The sequence below is a fragment of the Hoplias malabaricus genome, chromosome 3 (assembly GCF_029633855.1).
Source record: "Hoplias malabaricus isolate fHopMal1 chromosome 3, fHopMal1.hap1, whole genome shotgun sequence".
Lineage (NCBI taxonomy): Eukaryota > Metazoa > Chordata > Actinopteri > Characiformes > Erythrinidae > Hoplias > Hoplias malabaricus.
In genome coordinates this window covers 56,437,834-56,462,004 of record NC_089802.1, presented here as the reverse complement: position 1 = coordinate 56,462,004, position 24,171 = coordinate 56,437,834, and the positions used below count along the sequence as shown (strand labels likewise).

General features: G+C 36.5%; 1 protein-coding gene across 6 annotated transcripts in view; it reads left to right on the top strand.

Moving 5' to 3' along the window:
- mast2 (microtubule associated serine/threonine kinase 2) overlaps positions 1-24,171 on the top strand; it is a 126,032-nt gene that overhangs the window by 13,314 nt on the left and 88,547 nt on the right. For 5 of the 6 annotated variants that reach the window (XM_066665287.1, XM_066665284.1, XM_066665283.1 and 2 more), the window contains exons 2-3: positions 10,930-11,077; positions 11,564-11,709. In XM_066665287.1, coding sequence (XP_066521384.1) covers positions 10,930-11,077; positions 11,564-11,709 — 294 coding nt within the window. The remainder of the gene's footprint in view (positions 1-10,929; positions 11,078-11,563; positions 11,710-24,171) is intronic. The other variant, XM_066665282.1, reaches the window with a different exon arrangement.

Here is a 24,171-nt window from a genome sequence, read left to right as displayed (position 1 = left end):
GCATCTGTACATGCTTCTGGTCTAGTCTTACTTCTATGTTCAGTATGTAAGCAGCTGAAACCCGTATGGATTTTGTAAAAATATTGGGGATCATGTTCCCTCTCAGTTTCCCCGCCCCATTCCCTTATAGACGTATTGAACTGCGTGTGCATATCTTGTTTCTTTATTTATTTAGTTTTTTTTTTAAAACAAATTTTTATTGAAACACAACTCTGAAAAATGTGAAACATTTTTGACACATAATTTGAGATTATTTGTTATTAATTATGGAGCAGTAAGTACATTTTTCAAGCTCATTCAAGGAAATGTGTTTATAAAATAAAAAAGAAGAAAATTACAGCCCCATAGTTCTTAGAAATTGATGACTTTAAAGCATGTAACAATGTCCCAGTTCAATTGTGATTAACTTGAAATATATTCTTTCCTAAAAAATTGCAAGAAGTACAGGCCTTAAAATTGATTAACCTATTAACCTGTAGACACTGGCATGTCTCTGAAGTAGATTTCATATGACCCAATCATGTTCTTTTAATCAACTAATTTAATCCTCATAGTTACTGCCAGCTATGAAACTGTTAAATTAAATTAATGAAATTAACTCTTAAATAGCTGCAAACCAGTTTATTAGAAGCCCTAGGTCCTTACTCTTAGAAATTATGTCAAAGAAGCCTACGTTTGAATTTTGCTCATAGATGGCACATTTGTAGACTCTTTTATAGTTTTTTGCACAAAAACTTTTTTTTTTTTGTTTGAGGGATTAACAGAATATCTCTAGGGTTCAACCAAAGAACAGGCAGAATCGTGTTACCTACTCCCTCTAACATGGTTGCATAACATTCCATGTTTGGACGTAATCTGGAACCATCTCTTTTGGTGCTTGATGTATTGCATTTCTTAGAGTTTTTACGGTTGTAATTCAGCAAGTTGAAACATTTGACAGAACAGTCAAGAATAATGTCCTTTTTCCTTTTATGTTCTATCATTTGCTATTATATTAGCTAGGAGAAGGGTAATAACATTTTCCATCATGTACTTTTAATAAATCCTCTCAAATAAGCTGAAATATGGTTGGAGTTTGCACTGGCATGTTGATTTTAAATGATTGTGGTTGTATGCCATCTTCAATCATTAACAAAACAAATTCTTGAAAATGCTTAGAGTACTACTAAAGTTCGTTCGTTCGTTCATTCATTCATTCATTCATTGTCTGTAACCGCTTATTAAGTTCAGGGTCATGGTATGTCTGGAGCCTACCTGGAATCATTGGGCACAAGGCAGTAACACACCCTGGAGGGGGCGCCAGTCCTTTGCAGAGCGATACATACAAACACATTCATAACTATGAACACTTGAGTCACCAATCCACCTACCAACATGTGGTTTTGGACTGTGGGAGGAAACTGGAGCACCCGGAGGAAACCTATGCGGACACGTGGAGAACACACCAAACTCCTCACAGACTCCAGGAGCGGGGCTCAAACCCACAACCTTCAGGTCCTTGGAGCTGTGTGACTGCGACGCTACCTGCTGTGCCACCATACCTCCCGACTACTAAATTTGTGTCCACTAAAATTAACTTGTATAGTAATAGTATTTTGTTAAATATATCATGTTTTATGCAGATCTAGACTTAATTTTTAAAGATATTGTTTTTGGAAAAGTATGGTTAATAGAACAGAGCCAGATACTTTTTGAATGTTTAGTATTCCATTAGAAGCTACAAGAGGTTTTTAAAGTCTAAAGTGTAAATAAGGCATCCAAATACTAAATAAGGAAACTTGAAATACCCCATCTGCCGTGCCATTAAAAACACAGCCTTTCACCTCAGTAACACACAGGTCTAAAGAATGTCCAGTACATGCATCAGCTTGCTATCAATTGCATATTCAGATTATCTTAACCTAGTTAGCAGATTAACAGCTCAGGATGGTTGAAAACAGGTTAGATTCTGTTTCTTTGTAACTTCAGTTACTGCTGCAGATTTTAACTTTTATGTTCTCAGATTTTGACTATACAAACTAAATAAGCAAGATACAAACCATTACTGATGTGTGTGGAAGCATTAGCCTGTTAGCTAAATTAATGCTTACCATATTGCTGGTTTTGTGCAGTTTTTACGTCAGAACACAATTTTCCAAACACAATTTTCTATAATAAAATTAATTATAAGTAACATTTAAGCATCTTACTGCGTCACAATCATTAGCCACATCAAAGCAGACATTCTGAAGGTTGTAAGGCTACCCTTTTATTAGTGCAATGGGCTATAATAAGATTAAATAATTTCATAATCTATATTGAATATAATAAAACGATGCTGAACTAATCCCACAAAGGATGTTTTCCAGCAGTACAGAGAGCTTTTTTCTTTCCCTTTTCAAGAAAAAAAATGCAATTTCACAGTCTATATTGAAGTATATAATTTGAAAATCAAATAGCTAGGAGCTGATGGTAGCACCAAATATTCATGCATGTATGTGAGTGAAGGATATTACCTAGACCGTTTTTATGTTCCATCTGAGGACATGGAGGCCCCCTGTACAAATACTTGCCATTGATTGTTTTGGCAAATGGGATCAGAATGGGTTATTTCTCAAGTTTCATTAGAAAGGGCAAGTTGCAAAGACATTGTGTTTTAGAGTAGGCTTCATTTTTCTGTCTAGAATATGCAGAACAGTAAAATATGGAAGCCCTGAAGAGAGCAGTTGTGATCCATATCATATTTTAGAAAAATATTTCCTGTATCTCAATTATAGCCATCAAAAAGTTCAACATTTTTTCCCCCTCATTTTCTTTCCCTGTTCGTGAGGTGAGCCTGAAAATTATTAAAAATATTTTTAAGTGGCTAACACTTCATGTGTGTCACTCCAATGGCAGTATGATTGCCAAATTGCTTGTGTTTCTGCCTCGGAGGTGTCTGTTGATTGGACTGCCCCTTTGCGGTCAAAGCAGGTACAGCATGCTAAAACTTAGCACCTAGCTTCTCAGGATTTTTTTTCCACCTTGTTTAATAAAGCCGTGAGGGGTAAGTGAAAAAGAAATCTTCCATCAAAAGTGCCATTTAAACATATTTTGATACCTTTCGGCGTCATGTCATTACAAGAAAAAAACAATAAGGAAGAATTGTTATAATTTTTTAAACTTTTTTTTTTTTTTAACTCTTTAAAAAAAAGAGTTTAAACTCTTTAAACTTAAATCTCAGGGACATCCAGCATTGATTTTTATCATGCCTTTTAAGTGTTTTTGTAATAAAACAGCATTCAAGTAGTGTATTGTTCTCAGGAAATGCATTCTGAGTCTCTCTTTCTGTCAGATTGTGAGATTATTCTGTGCATATTCCTCCTAACCGCTGGTTTATGGCTCTGCAGTGTGTGTTCATCTGTAGTAAATTGTATATGTACTTGAAATGCATGCCCGATCTGCCTGTACCAACAGTACATTCTTGGACCAAATCTTGACAAGCTGTCTCAGCATTCTCTAAAGCTGCATAGTCCTGAAGTCTCTAACCGCTTTAATGAGACAAACACTGCAGTGTACTTCAGTTGATGCTGCTGCAGCTCTGAGTCTGTTCCTGTAGGCTGAGGAGAAATGAACAGGAATGCTGCTGAGCAGAGCTGAAATTGTAAACAAAACCAGGCAGAAAGCAAATCTCTGAGGCTGTGCCATCCCACTGAAGTAATAATATGCATTTAGTTACAAAATGTCTAAAATACAGTAGGAAGTAGGTAGGTATTTTGAAATTATTTGATATTTTTACAAAATGAATTTGTCTGAAAAGCAACGCTGTAATTTAGGCCCAGTCCACACGGATCAGGATATTTTTAAAAACTCAAATTTTCTTCCCTCTGTTATTGAAAATGTGCAGAAAATTTCCAGACAAATATGAAAATATGTTCCATTATCATGTCAGTCCAGTATGGGGTCATGGTACCTCTTAATGAGAAATATCAAAACAACATGAACCACGAGAGAAATATAGAGGTTTTATTCCAAATCACTTCATATTCATGAAATTATTGAATCTTGATTATAATAATACATTATATATTTTTACTGCAAAATGATTTTATATTTATTCATATGATCTGATATCTGATATTCATATCTGGAATCTGATATCTAGTGCTATTTGCATGTGTACATTATGGATTTATGATTTATGTACATCAGTATATAGGGAGTGAGGAGTTGTTTGAATTTCAGCCAGAGACAGACACGCTGTGTGACATCAGTGTTCCCGAAAATATATTCCTCATCCACACGAGAAAAGTGAAAACTGTATTTTCAGAAATCTGTGTTTTCAAAAACATCAGTTTTCAGTGACCTAAAAAAGTGTTTTTCATCTGCACTGGATAATATCTGTATCCATGTGGACAGGATCTTTTTCAACATAAAATTTATTTAAGAAATATAAAAAGAGGTAAAGATTTTTGTGGATGCTATTATCACGGGAAAACACAGGGCAACCGCATTTGCCTTGCGTCTGGTGTGAAATAACAAGCGTCACGGAATTATTTTGATGCTCCATGCATGATGCGCTGCTACTGGTGTGAAATCAGCATTACTTGTATTGTAATCTTATTTCCCCTCTGTCTTTTTACACTCTTTCTACAGAGTTTAGCTGCTTTTGCTGCACATAGTCAACGTAAGAATGGCAACAATTTTTTATCACTTCACTCACTCGTTCGTTCCGAATAAAACTGACATATTGTTAAGTAGCACAAACCATGGGTGATGTACATCACAATGACAACCCTTAGCTAACCTAACCTTAACTTTGGGGTGGCTTGGTGAGACAGAAATGAGGATGCATCCTTGGTTGTACTTTGGACAAGAGACTTAACCCCCACCGCTTCAGGTAGCATTGATTAACTGGCAATGCTGTACTGCTCTCAGGCTGGCTGTAATTAAACTGCAAATTACATTTCCCCTGTAGCATCAATAAATTGTAACGTAAAATAACACAGCATTACATGTAACAGCACAACAGATGAACAGTTTAATACTAATCACAACAGAGTGTAAATTATGCACGCGAAACTAATGTAATTAAAACTATCAAACATTCCTTAGAATATTTGTTTTGTTACTTTCAAAACAGGTCAAGTATCCATCTCAGGCTTTTAGCTCAGCACTGGTTTTCAGCTGAGCATTCTCCAGGGTATGTGGGTTTTTTTGAGAAATGTGATTTTTTTTTTTTGTTTGTTTGTTTCACACTGACTTGACTTAGGAGTTTGTCCAGCTGATCTTGGAACCTGGACATCTTAGCTTCCAGAGTGCCTACAGCTAATGGAACTGCTCTTGTGTTCAATACAGACCTGACCTCAATCTCTAAGTCCTTTAGCATAGGTATCTCCAATTCTTATCTCAAAATGTTGTTGCCTATGTTACATTGGTAAAAAGGTACATCTGTTTACAGAAAACATTTTTCTCTGTCATGTAGAAATGTTTCTGCAGTTTTAACTGTTTTCATGAAAAAATGTTGGACATCTTTCTCTTTATCCACCAGTTCAAATGTTCTTTTTGCAGTAATTAAACTTCTACCTTGTGCATGTGGTAAGTGGCAGGTGAGAGAAATATTTCACATCGGCTTAAATGCATACAAAAATGTATTATTTTTCAAGTGCGTAGAGCTTTTCAGTCACGTGTCCAGATTTGGATTATCACCCCAGTGCTAAGTGCTTGGCTCAGCTTGCGCGTGGCTGCATGGTGACTATGATCCTTAGCCTCCTGACCAACAACCGCATAGCAGGTCCTCACATGCTCATTTTAACCCAGATTCCACTCAACCACAGCAGACTCTTGTTGAAAGCATTTATTTATTTCATGTTTTGGTGTGAGTCGCACAACAAGATATTCCTATGCATCCAGGAAAAGCTGTGTGCCATTGTAGTCATTGAATGCTAGTGGAAAATGTGAAATTACAATTAGAATTTTTACTTGGTTCAAATGAGTTAGTTCCACATAAACATTTTGAAGTTTAAATAAATATTTAAAATTATTTTAATTTAATTTTAAAATGAATACTTTTTAAGTATGTTATGTAAAAAAAATGTAGCGTGAACAGGATATTTTCACTGGTGTAATCTAAAGGCAAATATCAGAGCACATTGGAAGGTTGCTTTTGCTTTTAAATCTTGGCCTTTTTTTTGGCTGAAACTCTTTGGTTGCTGGAATTGTAGTAATTTACTGTGTTTCTTGTGTTATAAAGAAAGGCTCATGGATTTAAAAGTAGCAGTTCTTAGGGTGAATTGTGCCACCATCTTGCTGCTGGTTCACAAGGCATTCATAGTCCTTCGCTTGATGTGAGCCTCTGAAAAACCTCCATATCAAGGGGTATATAGCCCCCCACTCTTTCCAAACAAGAATTGGGACCCCCTACCCCTAGGCAAAACAGAGGGGTAGAGCTAAGGTGTGAAATGGGTATTAATTTCGGTCCAGGCCTACCATGGATTGTTTACCTACTGTTTTTCACCGGATCTGTCTGACTAAACGGAACGGTCAATCTGACTTTTATTTATTTATTTATTTATTTTGGTAAAGAGAAGAGCTTTACACTGATCTCTCTCCATTCGTTTGACAGAAGCAGGGTAAACATCTGCCGCTGCATGAAGAACCTTGGTGTATGATCTGTATACTTGTGACTGTGTATTGAGGACCCATGGGTCTCCTGTATGCCGCCCCAGTATACCAAATGCAGAATAGAATAGTGTTGTAGCTGGTTTAAAGAAACCTGTTAGCGGCAGGCAACGATAGGGTCTCTGTGTGACTTCAAGGGGCGTGAATGCCACAAGGAGCTGGCAGTGAGGTTGGGATAAATATGGACATCTGGAGAAATAAACCCAGGCTCTGGGCAAAATCACATGATTTTACTTCTAAGTCAGCTGGGATTACTTATAGCCCTCTTCTGCTTGCATTAATGCTCTCATTTTCCTCATAGATATTATTAGCACAGCACATTGCCAAGTCATGGCAGCTGGGAGCTTCATCACACTGCAAAGAACATAAGCCATGCTTTTTTTTTATTGCTGAATGATATTTGAGAATGAAATTACAGAATTTATTTTTTTTTTTATAAATGTTTGTATTATGCCCTCCTATATTTTAAGGACTGAAAATTTGAAATAACCAAAAGCTTATATTCAAAATGTAGCAGAGTAATTGATATGTACCAGAGTATGCTTATGAGTAAAATAGATGGTTACAGTTCATTTTTTTTATTTAACTTAAATTATTTACAACTTTTTAATGTAGTTAATCAGGTTTTTATATAATATAAATTTTCTCTGTTTTGAGCCTTAAATTAATAAGTCTGAATATTTGGTCCAGTGGAGGAGTATAATCTGGATGCATGAGCTTTGAGGAGAATGAGGGAGTGTCAGTGATGGGATGAAACTGCCATGGAAGAACTTCTGTTTAAGAGAAATGCCCAGCCTCAAATGAGGAACGTGAGCTGGCCATAAGCAGCTTTCAGTAGATTGTCATTAAGGCCTTGGCACACTTGTATAAAACACACTTGTCATTTAGCCTTCGATAGTTGTATCTTTATCCAATAAAATCCAAAATGTGATTTTGTAATTGTCTCTTGACTTCACAACAAGGTAATAGCATGCCTGTTGTGGTGCTCACATTTTCTTCCTTGTTGCTCACCACCGTGTAACCACAGTGCGGTTTTATTGCTCATATAAAATCACCTATGAATTGGCAGTTATTTTTTTTGTCAATAAGTTGCCTGTTTCCACTGTTCCACTATTGTTCTATTAGTCGAAAAAATATTTAAACAACTTGTACTTGTACTGCCTCCACCCTAAATAGTAAATGAAACTGTCCCTGTAAATGTTCCTTTCATGTAAACCCTGTCTAAGGTCAGTGGATTTCACATAGAGACCCATGTATCTCTGGTCTTCAGCTGATTAGCCACAGGCATTCCTAGACCTACAAGCTAATGTCATGGAGCAACATTTTTCAGTTCCATTTTCATGCTTGGTCTGGACTGTCCCGTTTCTTTTAATAAAATGTGTGGTCAAAATTCTGTGTGAGAGGGAAATCCTGACCATTACTTGTTGCAGTAAATGGATTATTGCCACAGTGAACTGAAAAGAAAAAGAAACTAGCATTTTGTTGAGCTAGACACTAAGAGTAGGACTATCATGATGATTTGATTAAACACATTTAATGAAAGGAAAATGTGCATGTTTGTATTAGCAGTGATTATCTGCAGTTTACAAGATGATAATACATATATTTTTTTCCTAACTTGCAACAAGTAACATCCTCTTCTTAGTCAGTTTTATGCATTTGTGCCATATAGTGTTTTTACATTTTCTTAAGTATTTTTAAAGGCTTCGTTGTTAATCATTATTCAGGATAATGTTTTGAATGCTTTGGGGGGGAAAAAGTTCAGTTTCATTTAATTTTATAATTTGCCCTATTCCTTTGATAGTCTTAATAATTGATAATTACCCATTATCGATCTATCTATGGAATGTGTGCCAGAGAGAATAGAAAATTGTCTAAACTGAGGAAAAACAAGCAGCTGATATTTGAAGCATGCATAAGGTGAGAAGGCTGAGGTTTGTTTGCACTGTGCCTCAGTGGTGGAAATGTTCTTGGACAGCTCTTGCCTGCTGGAGCAGTTTTAAGAACGCTCCGTGTCTGACACATGCAGACTGTCCAGATGTTCTGGAATCTTCTGTCTCCACAGAGAGGATGTCAGCGGTCTGGTTCCAAACCTCACTGTAACACAACACAGGATCTCCCAGCAACATAAACCGTTTTACACATGTAATGAAGACCACAACCTTTTAGCAATTTAGCTTGAGTCAGATTGTTGCCTTTACTGGTATTATTTCTGCTTGTTTTTAGTGGCTTGCTTTAGTAGAAGTCAGTTGTTTGTTCTTTTTACTTCAAATTGCTGTGCTGGAATCATGGTTGTTCTATTTATATGTGATTACTGAGTGCAAATTTGTATGGGGTAAGGGGCAAGGATTTCTTTGGCACCAATCTGTAGTTTTGATCATTTAAAAAAAAAAAAAAAGAATTAAATTTTAGGTATTGCTATACACCTCTGCTAATAATTTTAAAACTACAAATCATATATAAAAATCACATATGAGATCTTTAATTTCCTCCACCATTTCTAGTTCTTCTTTCATTTCCTACTATTGACGGAAGGGCTTTAGGATGTTTTATGTGCAGGGTTAGGTTTTGGGGAATTGCTTATCTGTGAAAGGATTTGCTCATTTGCTGGTGCCTTGCTCAGTATAAATAGTTTCACATGGGGTATGTTTACCCATTGTCATTATTGATAAAATAAATAATTGTTTTCAAATAAAATTGGCAACATATTAATTCTTGTAACGTAATAACTATGCGATAAATTATAGAAAATGCACCTTCTCCCTTTAATGACTTTTGTGCTTCCTTCACATGAACCAATGACTTTGTCTAGAACAATTTATGATGATGATTATTATTATTTTTGTAAACTAATGTAAAAATAAATCAGAAAACCCTCAGTGTACATATTCATTCATTCATTCATTTATTCATGCGTTCATGCATTGTCTGTAACCACTTATCCAGTTCAGGGTCGCGGTGGCTCCAGAGCCTACCCAGAATCTTTAGGTGCAAAATAGGAACGCACCCTGGATAGGGCGCCAGTCCTTCACAGGGTGACACACACACACACATTCACTCTCTCTCTCTCTCACACACACACACACACACACACCCTCCTATGGACGCCGTAGTGAGCAGTCCTCCTACCAACGTGTTTTTTTTCCACTGTGGGAGGAGACCGGAGCACCCATAGGAAACTCACACGGACACGGGGAGAACACACCAAATTCCTCAGTCACAGACAGTTGAACCCACAACCTCCAGATCCCTGGAGCCGTGTGACTGCGACACTACCTGCTATGCCAACAAGCCTAATGTACATATTGACTAGATTAGCTGCATTTAGAGAAAAACTTCTAAATAATTAGTGTCAGATTAGTTTGCTCTACCTTATAAAACTAAACTATCCGCATGAAGGAAAATATATTGGTAAATTGACAAAGTATCACTTCTTGCACAAAAATCTAAACATTCATCTCTCATTTTACATAAAGTTAATGCACTTCCAATATTTACCTGGAAATAGCAAAGATTTTACAAGATCTGAGAGTTCCCAAAATACATTTGTGCGGGGTCCCCTGACACTGCACATAAGCTTATCTAACTCAGCATTGGCAAATGTGATTGGTATTTAATAAAAATGAAATTCACATTTGTCATAACTGGTTCTCTGAGCTTCTAGTGATAAACTAACTCAGCAGTGTTTGCTAAATGTTGAATGTTGAGCCTGGGTAATGTGTAATTGCATAAAATGGTGTTCACTACAGATTAAAAGATTTAATGTCACTCATAATATACAATAGAACATGTTATTACAAACAAAGTGTAACGTTGGTGGCAATTTAGCCAGTCAGCCAAACAGCAATCGACAGAAAATCAGTAACTCTCTTTGGCCATCCAACTCTAATACATTTCCTATTTTGGCTAAATGTAGCAGCCTCAAACTCTAACTCACTTCCTGGTAACTCTCAAAACCTAATTATGACATTATTGTCATCAAAGCTTATCACAAACTAGGAAGTGCAACAACATGTTACTACTTAATAGTCCAAAAAAGAAGAATTTGTCATGGTCTTTCAGCTCCCACTAGTGAGTAAAGTCAGTCAAATTTTATTCTGACTCGCTGCGGTTCTCCTCTTTGCTCATATTTTGATTCACCATATCACAGTGATGTCTTGATTCAGTACATTGTTTTGACTTGTACCATATGATTGTATGATTTCGACAGTCACAGTATGATACGTGGTATTGTATCCGTACAGTCTCTAGCTAAAGTATTTAACTGGGCTTCTTTTTCTTTCTCTCTAGAAGGAGGCTGTGGTGCACCCTCCCCTGCTGTTTCGGAAACTGAGCAACCCTGACCTGTCCCCTGCTGCAGGAAAGACCAAACTGCAGCGGCAGCTCAGTCAGGATGACAGTAGAGCCCGCCGCAGTAGCATGGCCGGTGGCCTCACCGGTAAGGCACACATCACTTGGTTTATGTCAGAAACTTTAACAATGAAAGTCTAGATAACTTAACACCGTGAACATCTCTTTAAATGTGAGCCAAGCTCTTAGTTTGTGATTTTGTGTGCCAGGTATTTAATTGTTTGTTTTCTGATTCTTGATTTATTGATTGCTTGAATGATCCTTGTGTTCAGAGGATGTTTCCTCTCTGAATAAATGAGTGTCCTTGCAATATGGTTATGCTCTACTCGTGTATTCCAGTTGTAGCTAAGCCATATTCTGGCATAGATGTTTAATCATAGACTTCTTTAACAATCATGATTTAAAGTTTAAAGAGTATCCAAATTGAGGACCAATGATTATGGAAACTCCAACTTCATTTATAAGACATTTTTTAAGAGGTCAGGTTTAGAGACGTGCAGTCATGTTCTGTCCAGTTCATAAACTGTGATATTTTAGTTTAGCTCCTACTGACTTTTGTGTACATTTTTCTTAGGTAAGCAGCTCCTACCACTCTCCACCAGCATGCAAAGTGGAGTGAGTCAGCTGGTCTGGCAGCAGCAAACTGGAGAGGCCAATAACCTCGTCCGCATGAGGAGCCAGTCTTTAGGCCAGTCTGCACCTTCTCTTACTGCAGGACTGGTGAGTTGTCGTTTTAAGGAATGGTCAATTGCACACAAACTCCGTTCTCTCTCTTTCTTTTTATTATTTATTTATTTATTTTTAATTAAATTCTGTTCCGCATGGTAACACATGCTCACAGGACCAATATCGGTAAGGCTCAGTCTTTAATCTCTTTTTCAGACTGAATACTTCATAATATTGAAAATTACGTATAGGGCGGCATGGTGGTGCAGCAGGTAGTGTTGCAGTGATCTGGAGTCTGTGGGTTCGAGTCCTGCTCCGGGTGACTGCGGTTGTCTGAGGAGTTTGGTGTGTTCTCCCTGTGTCCGCATGGGTTTCCTCCGAGTGCTCCGGTTTTTCCTACGGTCCAAAAACACACTTTGATTGGTGGATTGGTGAATCAAAAGTTTCTGTAGGTGTGAGTGAATGTGTGTTGCCGCCTTGCGCCCAATGATTCCAGGTAGGCTCCGGACCCACCGCCACCCTGAACTGGATAAGCGGTTACGGATAATGAATGAATGTTTGCAAATAATTGCAAATATGTCACCACTGCCTTAATGCATGCATGCGTGCACAACACACACACAAAGAAAACTGGCAGAAAAAGTGATTCTTCAGAATAAAAAAAGAATCATATTAATAATTCTTTAACTGACGGTTTAAATAAATAAATAAAATAAGGTTAATATGCTATATACAGTTGCCCTGTCTGTAAGCCATAGGAATGTGTCTGTGTAGACTAGTGTAGCCAAACTGCTTTTTTGGTTTAAACTCTCAGATCTAAATCCAGGTCTTGGTGGGATGCATTTCCAGGCTACTCATTTGCACATGCATAGGACTTCAAGAAAATTCATGAGAGGGGCTGATTGATGAAACCAGTAAACGCCAGTCAACACAATTTTTTGGATTGGTTTTGTCTGTCATGTTGCATCGTTTACATAAATGGTTTGAATTAAGGTGTACCAAAACACTGAGGGAGACCACTAAATCATGTGCCCATTCAGTATTGCTGTTTGACTACAGGTACTGTAGCTCTAGCAAAGGCATCCTGTCTATGTCGGTAAAGCTCCTATGACTCAGTAATGAATAAGCTGTACAATGCAGTGGATTATTACTTGGTGTTTGCATGTCTGTGTAACAGACTGATTCAACATCTACATCTGCTGGCTGTGTGTGGTACTGCAGAACAAGTGAGAAAGTGTACTACTCCTAAAAGGACTAGTCATTTGAACATCTGAGGATCCTTGTGTCTCATTTATGCAGGCTATATCTTCTTCTTCTTTTGTTACAGGACATGGCTACTTTTTTGGTGAAAGCTTGCAGTTTCCAACAAAATATAGATTTTGTAATTTTGCATGTTTGCAAGATGTCCCACTTTTAAAATTCTGAAAGAATTAAATTTATAAGACTAGGTTCATTGAGGCCCACATACAACTGAAAGTCATTTTATGCACTTTAAAATATTTTTTTAGGTTATGTCTTGTTGATTTTCATGCTTTCTATCTATCTATGGAATATGTAAATAATGCATATCCAATGCAATGCTATACTTGCTTTTGAGCAAATCTATTGCATTATTGACTTTAAGATACTGAACAAAAAAAAATGCCCAGCATTAATGCATGTATTTTGTGAAGTTTACTTGTGTGCTGTCTCCCTTGCGTTTCATAGGACACAAAGAAAGATAGTTTAGGACAGTTGGGTTAAACAATAGTCTTTATAAAAGTTACAGATATTTTATTTAATTATTATTGAACCCAAATCTTTAACTTATATTTCATTAACAAAGATTCTGCACCAAAAAATGTCAGTAGAATAGCTACACAAAAATATTAAACAAAATGTATTAAAGGGCAGATAAGTGGACTGTCTTTATTGCATGCACCAATAGGTGGCAGTATTTATGTATTTATTAATTAATATTAATTAATTGCTCACTCACTTACAAGGACTGCCTGTTTTACGTTGTACAATAGATTTGGAGCCACACCAAGTGATTCAACCTAAAGTACATTATTCAGGATGATTTTAAATGGACTCACTTCCCTGAGACTATTTATTAATATGTCAGTACCTATTTTAAAAGCCCCTGGCCACTAAAAGAGTAGCAACCTTGTATGGAGTAATTGATGATTTCAGGGCCTTTTGTGTCTGTGTAAAAAAAGCAATCTTATGTTGATGTATTAACAGCAGTGCTTGTAGATATGGACCAGGCTTTTTTGCCATATACTTTTCTGACCCTATTTCTTACTTTTCATTATTAGAATGGAGGTTCCTTAAAATAACTTTGGTTATGAATTTATTTTTTTATTTCAAAGTAAGAGAATTCAAACATATTTTGTCCAGAATATAGGACCAGTTATATGTTGTATGTTGCTATACTTGTTATAATGGAAAATCTGTGTCTAGTGTTTGACACTGGTCAGTGTCAGCAGGACTGACCTGTTGACTCATGGTGTGGTGGATGTTCTATATCCTTGACCCAGGCTGTGAGGGCAGCCAGAGTCCCTGCAGCTGAGCTTTAATGTCTGTGGAGTGCAAGAGTGTGGCAGGAGCATGCACATGAGGACAACACAGGGCAGGCCGATGGTGTTTACTCTCCAGCCCAAGTCATAGAGCCTTTGGGTGTGTGCAAACACATTATATGAAGTTGTGTGACTATAAATACTTGCAGTAGGTAAGCAGCTTAAACTATAACTCAAACAACAAAATAGAAAAATTATGAGTCTTCTAGCCAAAACAAAAGTATCTGATCCAAAGACTCAAAATTGGGATGGAGGGGAAATACTTGGTTAAGGGTGCAGAAATAAAAATGTAAATGGGAGTCAAAAAAGGAACTTAAATAAGATGGAATGTGTAGTATGAATATAATTTGTCTGTTCTATGGGACATTGTTTCACACTGTTAGGCATGTAACAAAAGCAATATTTGGTAATGTAACAAACATAATGTATGTACATTTGAGTATCTAATACCAATACAATGGAGTATATTATACTAGTACATCTCTATCTTTGTCCTGGAGTACCATTGGCCTGCAAAATAATAGCTAGCCTTGCTACTAACATGATACAATTAATAAAGCAAATAATTAACTCTTTTGTGTTTAAATAGGGAAAACACTAAATTATACAGGACAGTGGCACTTCAGGATAAGGATTGAGAATCACCTATGTATAAAGTTTTGAGTAGAAGAGCTCCATTTACTACAGCTCTAATGTATGATTGCGTTCATTTTAACTGGCTGAGAGATACCCCACTTGGACTGTAGGGATCATTCCGTATTAAACTGGATGTTCTCTGGGGAATCTTTTGCCTAAGGTTCATTCCAAATTATGCAGGATGTTCATACAAAGAATGTGAGAGTGAAATCCAAATGTTATTACTTGATTGATCCTTTAAAATTAATTTGAAATGGAAGGGTGATGAGTTGAGGGAGAATGTCTGTTTTATTAGCATATTTAGAAATTTGCATCTGATTTGCATTTGGGCTGCTTTGGAACAAGATTAGAACTGTTCATTCTTTTCTATACTTTTTCCTCTTTTAAAATTATGTTGTAAAATTTCATAGGCCACTTAGATTTTACATGTTTGATTTTTAAGAAGATCTGAATTCATTCTGAGATTAACCTTTTATTTATAGAGCATGTGTACTAATGATCTCTTTAAACCCACGACATTGTTTTGTTTCCTATTGATTCAGGCTTTTTGAGTGTGTATTCAAGAATTTTGTGAGCAATGCCACACGCAGATGCATGGATGTAGTGAACAATTCTACCATGCAGAGACAGTTCATTCTTTGTCACTTAAGTCTTTTCGAGGAGCTGTGCAGCTGGCTTTTGTAGAGGCTCAGCTAATTAAACTGTGCCACTTCAACCTCCGACAAGCATCAAATGCTAATTTAGTTCTTTAAAATGCACTTACTTAAATGGTTAATGCTGAATACTAATGTTTTTATAGATGAAGCCCAAGTGACAGTGAATGACAAAGTGCATTATATTCAGATAAAGCTATAGATTAGATGTAGATTAAAAGTGATTTTCAAGTGTTTATATTCAACATAGGTTTTATAAACTGCTTTTAATGGGTAAAAGCAAAATTTCCATGCTTTTTGTAAAAGTGAAATTTGGTGTATTCTGTGTAATGTACCATTATTGCTCTTTTCCTTATTTTCTATATATATACACCACTGGGTATAAATAGGCCTTTTTGAGTTTGTTGCTGATGTCTGAAAACCAGCATGAACTAAAGCAACCAAGCAAGTTTAAGACATAATTTTTTTTCAGTCTAGACTGCTTTTGAAATGAGGCACAATAATGGACTGCCAATAGTAAAAGTTGAGTTCAAGTATGAGTTCAGTTTACATATTATTATTATTATTATTATTATTATTAAAGGTCCTGTAACAAAAACAGAATTGGAAAATGGCAAATAAACTGATATTTGTCATTTGCCATAAGAGGTCTTAGGAAAAACAAACAAACAAAAATGTAAGTTGCATTTTTTCAGATTTATTGGAGTGCCTCTGTTTGGAACAGGCTTTAGTGACATGGTGGGCTTGAAATAAAGCCCACCTTGCCCTTGGTCTGTTTTTTGGAACACGGTTTACTTCAGGCATGTAGATACACACACAGGTTATGTCCTTGCGTATCAGACCTGTTCTGGGAAAGAATGTGTTTTGTGTGTATGCGCACGTGTTACGAGAGAGAAGACAAAATTGCCAATATTCCAGGAATGTAAAAAAGACAGATGAAAGGGATTCCACATATTAATTAGAATATTTAAAATTGCTATATGTTATTTCCAGGTCAATCTATAATTTGCATGAATCCAATGAACAGGACGTATAAAACACAATAAAGAAGTAAATGTGGAAAGGAAACATTGAAATCCACTAGTCATTCACTGCATTAAATTAATACTAAATTTCAGGACACTGACTAGTGCATTGTGAAATATGAATGAACATGTTATGAATAATTACTTTAAGACTACTGTCAGTGAAAGCACCACATATGTCTGTTCAGCTTTTCTTTGAATCATAAGGACTTTTGTGTACCTTCTGCGAGCATCTTCTCCAATAGCAATTTTATTACACTTCTTCATCAGGATTAAAACTGAAAGGTTCAGGTACTACTTTAAACTGCTAATCTTGAGTGAAGGGTCATTAATACATTTTGGAAAGACGACTTATTCCTTGGGCTTCAAAGATACAAACGTCCTATACTGGTTAAAGAGAAAAGAAATATAACAGCAAGCAGCGGAGTAATTCGTCTGACCTCCTTCAGTTATCTGTCCTGGCTTACTGTAACTAGTGTTCATAATTCATCTCTGAAAGAGGACATGTACATTTTTAGCCTCACCTGGTCTCCTGCTGAGGATAGCTACCCTTAGCCGAGAAACTACATTCAGGCTAAGACAGTGTTGCTTACATTTGGTGATATCATTTAGCATACCTAGAAAAACAGTTCAGTAAGTACTAGAGCTATTTCTTGTCTGAAGGAAGATTATGCATATTTAGGGTTTTTTGATATTAGTCCCAAATTCTTGATTCTGCACCCATGAATGATACTGGGCTCGTTTGCAGGAGGAGCTCATTATTTCTGAAGGTTTACTTCCATGTAAAACAACTTCATCCAAACAATGGATTGATTGCACAATTCCATATGTCACTTGTATTTAGGCTCACAAAATGGTAGGAAAAGGTTTTAACATGTTTCTGTATTTCATAATATGTCATGGATACAAACAAGTGGTGTGGAGTATTGCTTTTGGGATGCAGGGCATTTCATTGTGCAAGAGCCCCCACAAATACAGAGCTGTTGTCGTATGAGAACATTTTTCTCTGTGCAGACCAGTGTGTTCTCTCCATACTTTCAGTATCCTTGCTCTAGGTTGTTACACATTGGAAAGGGAAGTAAGGCAATGAGTCGAAGCAGTTGTTACAAAATGAATAAATCCTGTGACCCCAAGCTTGAAAACAGCTTTCACACTTGACTAAAGGTACTGAATTGGTGAAACAAGTGCACCTAGTGTGAAAATACCCTTAAAGAACAGGTTACAGGCAATGTGATATTTCAAATATTCTCATCTTTTCCCCCAAGCCATGTCTAGACTTGCCATTCATAGTTTGTGAATGAGATTTTTTTAATGCTGTTTAGAGCCATCGTGTGCTTTCTTTTTAATGGGCAAAAACGTTAGAAATATGTCACTGCAGTGCTAACCCTTGCATTGCTCAGTGATCTTGAGCTTTTCAGATATTCTCTCATCATGGCTGAGTCGGCAGAATTCAACATTCACATGCCTCCTATTCAGTTTTCTCTTCCCATTCTCTTCTGTAGACTTTGCTGTTATAGAGTATATACACCATGTCCATCACCTTTGCCCCCTGTACGCTTTATGCATATTTTACAATTTTAATATTGACAACTCATGCAGACCTTCCTATGTTTGTGTCTGCCGTGGTAATTTCTGATTGAATCTGAATACCTTATGAGCATCAGAATGAAACACAAAAGATATGTGATGCGTGGCATGAGCATGTTGGAATCAAAAACAATGGGAAAATGGAAACGGGGGTGGGGGAGAAGCCACACGGTATACTCCACATCCTTTATTTTCTCTCTTAGTCAAGTGATGGGTTGAAATTTTATCTTTAAAACATTTAAGTGAATATCTGTGGTGTTTATAAAAAAAATGGGGGGGGGGGGGGGTAAAAAAAATCCCATTGGGTTTGAAAGCGAAAAATGTTAAAATAAACTTTGTGGCAAGAAGCCAAACCATTGCAAAAACTAGAAAAGTATATTTACTGAAGAAAACACAATTGTTGCACAGCTTAAGTGATTCATGTATGTTTCAGTGGTGGTGTTAAGAGAGTTCAGATCAGTCTCTGCTATGCAGTTCTCTGTGGTTTTCCATGTAGATGTTAGAACACTTGCTAAGTTGTTTCATATGGTTGTGTCCATGTTTGTTGCTATGGTGTATAATGTGGTATTTCAAGTGGTTGCAAAGGTGTCTCAATGTATTGTTATGGAGGTACCCCATGTGATGGTTTAGGTATTATCAGTGCTTTTTACATTGGGACATGAGAACCACACATACACAAACATTTGCCCCTCATTCTGTCCGATGGGGAAGTTTTTAAACTATATGTTGCTTAGTGGAAAATGTAAAGTAGGCTTGGACAAAAATGTTAACACATCTTAAAAAATAAAAAAAATAAATAAATAAAATAATGTTTTGGTGTAAATAATTATCATCATAAAAATTGTAGATTAAATACACCAACAATTGTTTCTTTATGTTAATGCTTTTAATAAACTTGCTTCAAATATTAACATTTTTATCAGGACACAAATGCATGCACAGTAAGCAAATTACTCAAATCCACAAGGAAAGCTTTACATTTTGATTGATCTGGCCAGACAATGCATAACTACAAATATGGGGGGGGGGGGGGGGTTGATCTGTTTTCTGTCTTATGGTTACATTCTTACAACACGAACATGTCCACAGTTCAGTGCTGGCGCTGCTCTAGAGATTAAACATGCTACATTTAAACAAAAATTCCTACATTTTAGTCTAAACACAAGCAGATGCATTTCATGACCACTTCCTCACTAGCTGTTAATAAACAGATTTCATGTTAAACTTGGAGCAGAGCTAAAATCTAATTGTGGGAGGAGTTAGCAGGAATATCAAGCAGAAAAAATAAGGTTATGAAGGGACATTTTAAATTATAATATCACATAAGTTCACTGCTGTAGCAGTTTATATCCTTTAACTGTGAGTAAGCTTCTGAATCATCATCGTAGTAATCATCATCATTATCCTGTACATGCTGAACACCTACCTAGATATGGGTTAACATTAAATGAACATTATACCCACGTTGATTTTTGTTGCTCAGTTTTTTAATATGCATTAAAAGGCTTTCTCGTGTGACTGCGTAGTTTTTACCTTCTCATCAGTGATATGACATTTCTCTTGCTTTCTCAACTGTCTCCTGCTCAGTAGGTCCCCATTCTCATTTGACAGAGCTCTGACCTTTTGAGCTTCACACACAGTCAAGATTTCGAAAGTAATTGGACAAAATGTGCCTGCGTTTCTCTCAGCTGCCATCACCATTACTGTCTAGGTAATGAGCATATTGTGAATGTTCACTTAGCCTGTCAGCAGTCTCCACCACACACATGCACAGGGACATTACCACAGTTTTCTAAAAATGCATGATTGTCAAAATTTTCCGATCAACGTATGTGGTTTTATTGTGACTCATAATGGTTTATTGGATTAAATTAAATCTATTGGGCTTGATTCTACTTAGCCAGGCCTTGTTCTTGTCAAATGAGCCAGTACAAATTTAGTTAATCACTTGTATCACCCCCCCCCCCCCCCCCAAAACACCCACCCACAAACAAGGTCCGTTTTCTTCCCTGTTGCGAGATCTTCCTTGCCTGGGTCCACATAGCAATTAAGATGCATATGAAAAATTAAAGATTCCTAGTTGACTGTGATTGCACGTTAAGAGCATGCAGTCCAAAACAAGGTACAGCGTTAGTCTTGCTCCTGGCAACTAATTTTCTAGAAATACTTGACATCTGCCGTGTTTATGCACATTCCTCCTTTTACACGGACCATGTAGGATAACACTGACTAAAGACTTCATCGGGCTTTATGATGTGTCCAAAGAAAATGTGTTTATTTAACTGCTGCTTCATTTCTGCTCATTTTCCTTTATGCTCATTAACATAGTAATGTCAGGGCGGAGCTCTAAGATGGAAAGGAGTGATCACATAATGAAAGGGTCCTACATTTGAAAGCTGAGTTATGTGACCTTAAAAAAAATCTGTCAATTCTGGTGTCATTTTGTAAAACACTCTAGCTGTATTGTTGGGAATGTAGATTAAATAAATTATATGACACACTAGGGCATAAGATGCATATTTCATGTGGGTCCTTATTATGGAATATACACGAAAGAGAGATGCAGAAGGGATCATTTTGAGATCAGTGAGTAATTATGGATCAGTACCTTATCTGTATATTTCATGATGTAAATTTGGTACTTTGAACAAATTATGATTTTATTTTATCAAGCAATGATAGGATGTATTTATATGTTGATCTGCTTACTTGTTTATTTGAATGTTTATTTATGTTTATAGTTAAATATAACAAGTGCTATACAAATTTTCTTTTTTTTTAAACTCGTGGTAGCAAGTAAACTAATGATCTTTAGAATCGCCATCATATTGCTATAATGTACTTTTATTTTTATTTATTTATTTATTTTCCCCCTCTGAGAGCAGAATTATTTTTTATTTAATTAACAGATTTCATATATTATTTTTCATATATTATTTTGTGTGCTAAATGTTTACAGTTGCCTTTGTTCTTAAAGTTCTAGAGGTTTCCACTGGCCACTTAACCTTTCCATGTTTACTTAGAATTTCAGGGACTGTTGATCAGTGACGGCTGATGAGCCAGGAATGTTTCCACATGTCATGGAGTTTCAATGATTTGTTTGTGTCCTCTGTAGGTAAATAAAGAATGCCATTATTCTCTGTGGTGATGGGTTTTTCTCACGTTCAAGAGCCCTTATCTTTGTGCTGAATATTGTTTCAACGGGTTGGATTTGTTTTCTGTTCCATGTTCTCCAGCAGTCCCTGATAAGTGTGCATTCATTACAAAAGATTTCTATGTTGGAGCTGCTCCATTTTCAGCAATGCAATTATTGAACACATGGGCAACTGCTTTTATATTGACATTATGGAATTTATCACTCATTGCACATTTGTGATACCCCCCATTCCCCCCTCCCCCAGAAAAAGCTCTCCCAAAAAAGTTTAGAAACAAATGTGGCGCACGTTATAAATTCAGGACTACATGGGTCTTTTTAGGGTTATTGTGATTTTTACAATTTTAATGTACCAAAATATCATTCATTGTAAATTTAGCCCACGAGAGTTATGGTTCTAAGAATTTAGAATATTTTTTCATACACATCTTTCTTAATTTAGTTTGGAACACGTTTGACAAATCATGTTTTACATATTGATTTGCTATCCAATGTTCTCCCCGTGTCTGTGTGGGTTAACTCCGGGTGCTCCGGTTTCCTCCCATGGTCCAAAAACACACACTGGTAGGTCGATTGATGACTCAAAAGTGTGAGTGTTTGTTGCCCTGTGAAGGACTGGCGCCCCCTCTAGGTTATATTCCTGCCTTGCTCCCAATCATTGCAGGTAGGCTCTGGACCCACAGTGACAATGAATGAATGAATTAATTAATTTGCTATCCACAGTTTACTTTGTCTGCAAAGGCTATGTGACCCTAACTTATAACAACTAATTCCCATGGATGTGCTAATTGAAAACCTTAAAAAATATACTAGAGCTTAAAGAATGAAGACTTGATTTAGGTAAAATGTTTTGCAAGTATGACACATACAAACGCATGCATGTACATGCAACACAAATGTTTTTCTCCATTTTCCCTTTCATTGATTTCCATGCCATCCATTCCTGCCATGGTCTTTGCTCTAGTTGTTCTCAATCTTATTTCAGTTGATGCAAAGAAATTGTTGATGTGGGGTCAGCAACTTTACTGGAGTTTCATTTTACCGGCATACTGCCCTTGCTCTCGAATGAGATCCATTTCTTCACCTTACGCAGGCATGGACAAAAGCCAAGCAGGGTTGCCTTGGAAACTATCAGTGCTGTTATGAACGCATGTTGTCTCTTTTTAAATGAATTCACTTTTCTTTTTTTCCTTCCCTTTGTTGCTTCCAGCATCAATTATTATCAGTAAGGATTTGCCTTGGTTTGAGTTTGCTGTTTATTAAGCTTTTTTGAATAGAAAGGCTGATGTACTTTGGAAACTTGTGGATATAGGGCTTGGACTCTTTAAGCCTTTATGCGTTCAAAATCATGAATTTAGTCCAAAAACACTTTTTTAAAAATCTGAGGATGTTTCCTCACAATTTGCTAGGTCTCCAGTTCGTTCGTGTGCTCGAAACTGGTCTAATGTGTTTGTCATCCTGGTGTCATTAAATGGTGTGGGGAAGGGGGGGTGGGTTCTGGTATGCTAGGGTCTCTCTCTCTCTCTCTCTCTCTCTCTCTCTCTCTCCCCCCCCCCCCCTCTCTCTCTCTCTCTCTCTCTCTCTCTCCCTCTCCCTCTGCTGTAATACTGAGTGATTTTCACAATTGTTAATTCGAATCAATATTCTCATGCAATGTTCGACATGTATTAATAGAGATTGTACATGTTTACATACCTTTGATTTAACTAAAACATCTATACTATTCAAATTTTCACGCATTATGAACAAAAAACACATCTTAACTGGATAAACGCCGCCTCTCACAGACCTACACACTGATCCCAAGCATGTACAGTGCTTACAGACTTTAAATGCTTAACTCTCTTTTTAATATATCAGAGTAATCTTTCTTTTTTTTTATGTGTATTATGATTTTACAATTTGTTTTCTTTATTTTGTAATTTATTATGAATTTTGGGCAATGATGAACATGACCACACATTTTAGGCATGATTGTCTGAGTCATATTGATTGCTTCATTGTCTGGTTTCCTGTTGCCTCCTATTTTAAGGGGTTGTTAGACAAGCTGTGCAAAATACTGCTGCCAATACATACACTAGTCAGCAAGAGAAGTGTTGGTATTGATTGCAGCCATTAATATTTACTGCAATTTATACCCTGCCACCAGCCTTGGTGCATATGCACCTCACAAGAAGCCTTCTTTTAGCTCTTTGTTTATTTAAGACTGAACTTATCAGTTGCTCAAGAAGCTTAAATAATTGAAATTTAGGCCAATAATTGTTGCAATGCAACTATAAGCATTGTTGATCAACACACATCATGGGAAGAATTTCCTTTCATTTTTGTGAAATTCTTGCTCACCGTCTAATTTAACAATAGATTTGTTCATGGTAATTACTTTAATCTGTCTTAAACTCAGACAGTTGCTGAGATCAAGAAACACTGCGTTGTTTCTTTTATACTGGACAGCAGTTTTTAGTTAAGCTAATCATGCAAGTTTCATATTTGTGGCCAGCCAGGGTTTGGCCTGTCACTGAGCTTTCAGCTCTGTTATCTGCACCTTCAGCCAGCCTGTCACAATTTCCCTTGAGTGAAAGGGAAACCATGACAGCAGTGATGGTTGTGCTTGTACTGTCATTGCATAAAAGTAATACTGTTTTTATCAAGTGTGTCTGTGAATTTCTAGAGCTGCTAGAAGTTCTTTATGTATTATAATAGTATATAATAATAATAATAATAATATTATATGTCTGGTAAATTAGAACAGTGTTTATGGAAACAAAAGGAATATGTAATCAAAATCATATACACATCAGACATACTTTTACATATGACCAATATTTCAAAGCAGTAGCTGATGTATCCACTGTACTCCAGATGAGACTAATATTTGGGTGGTATATTATATGCTATATATT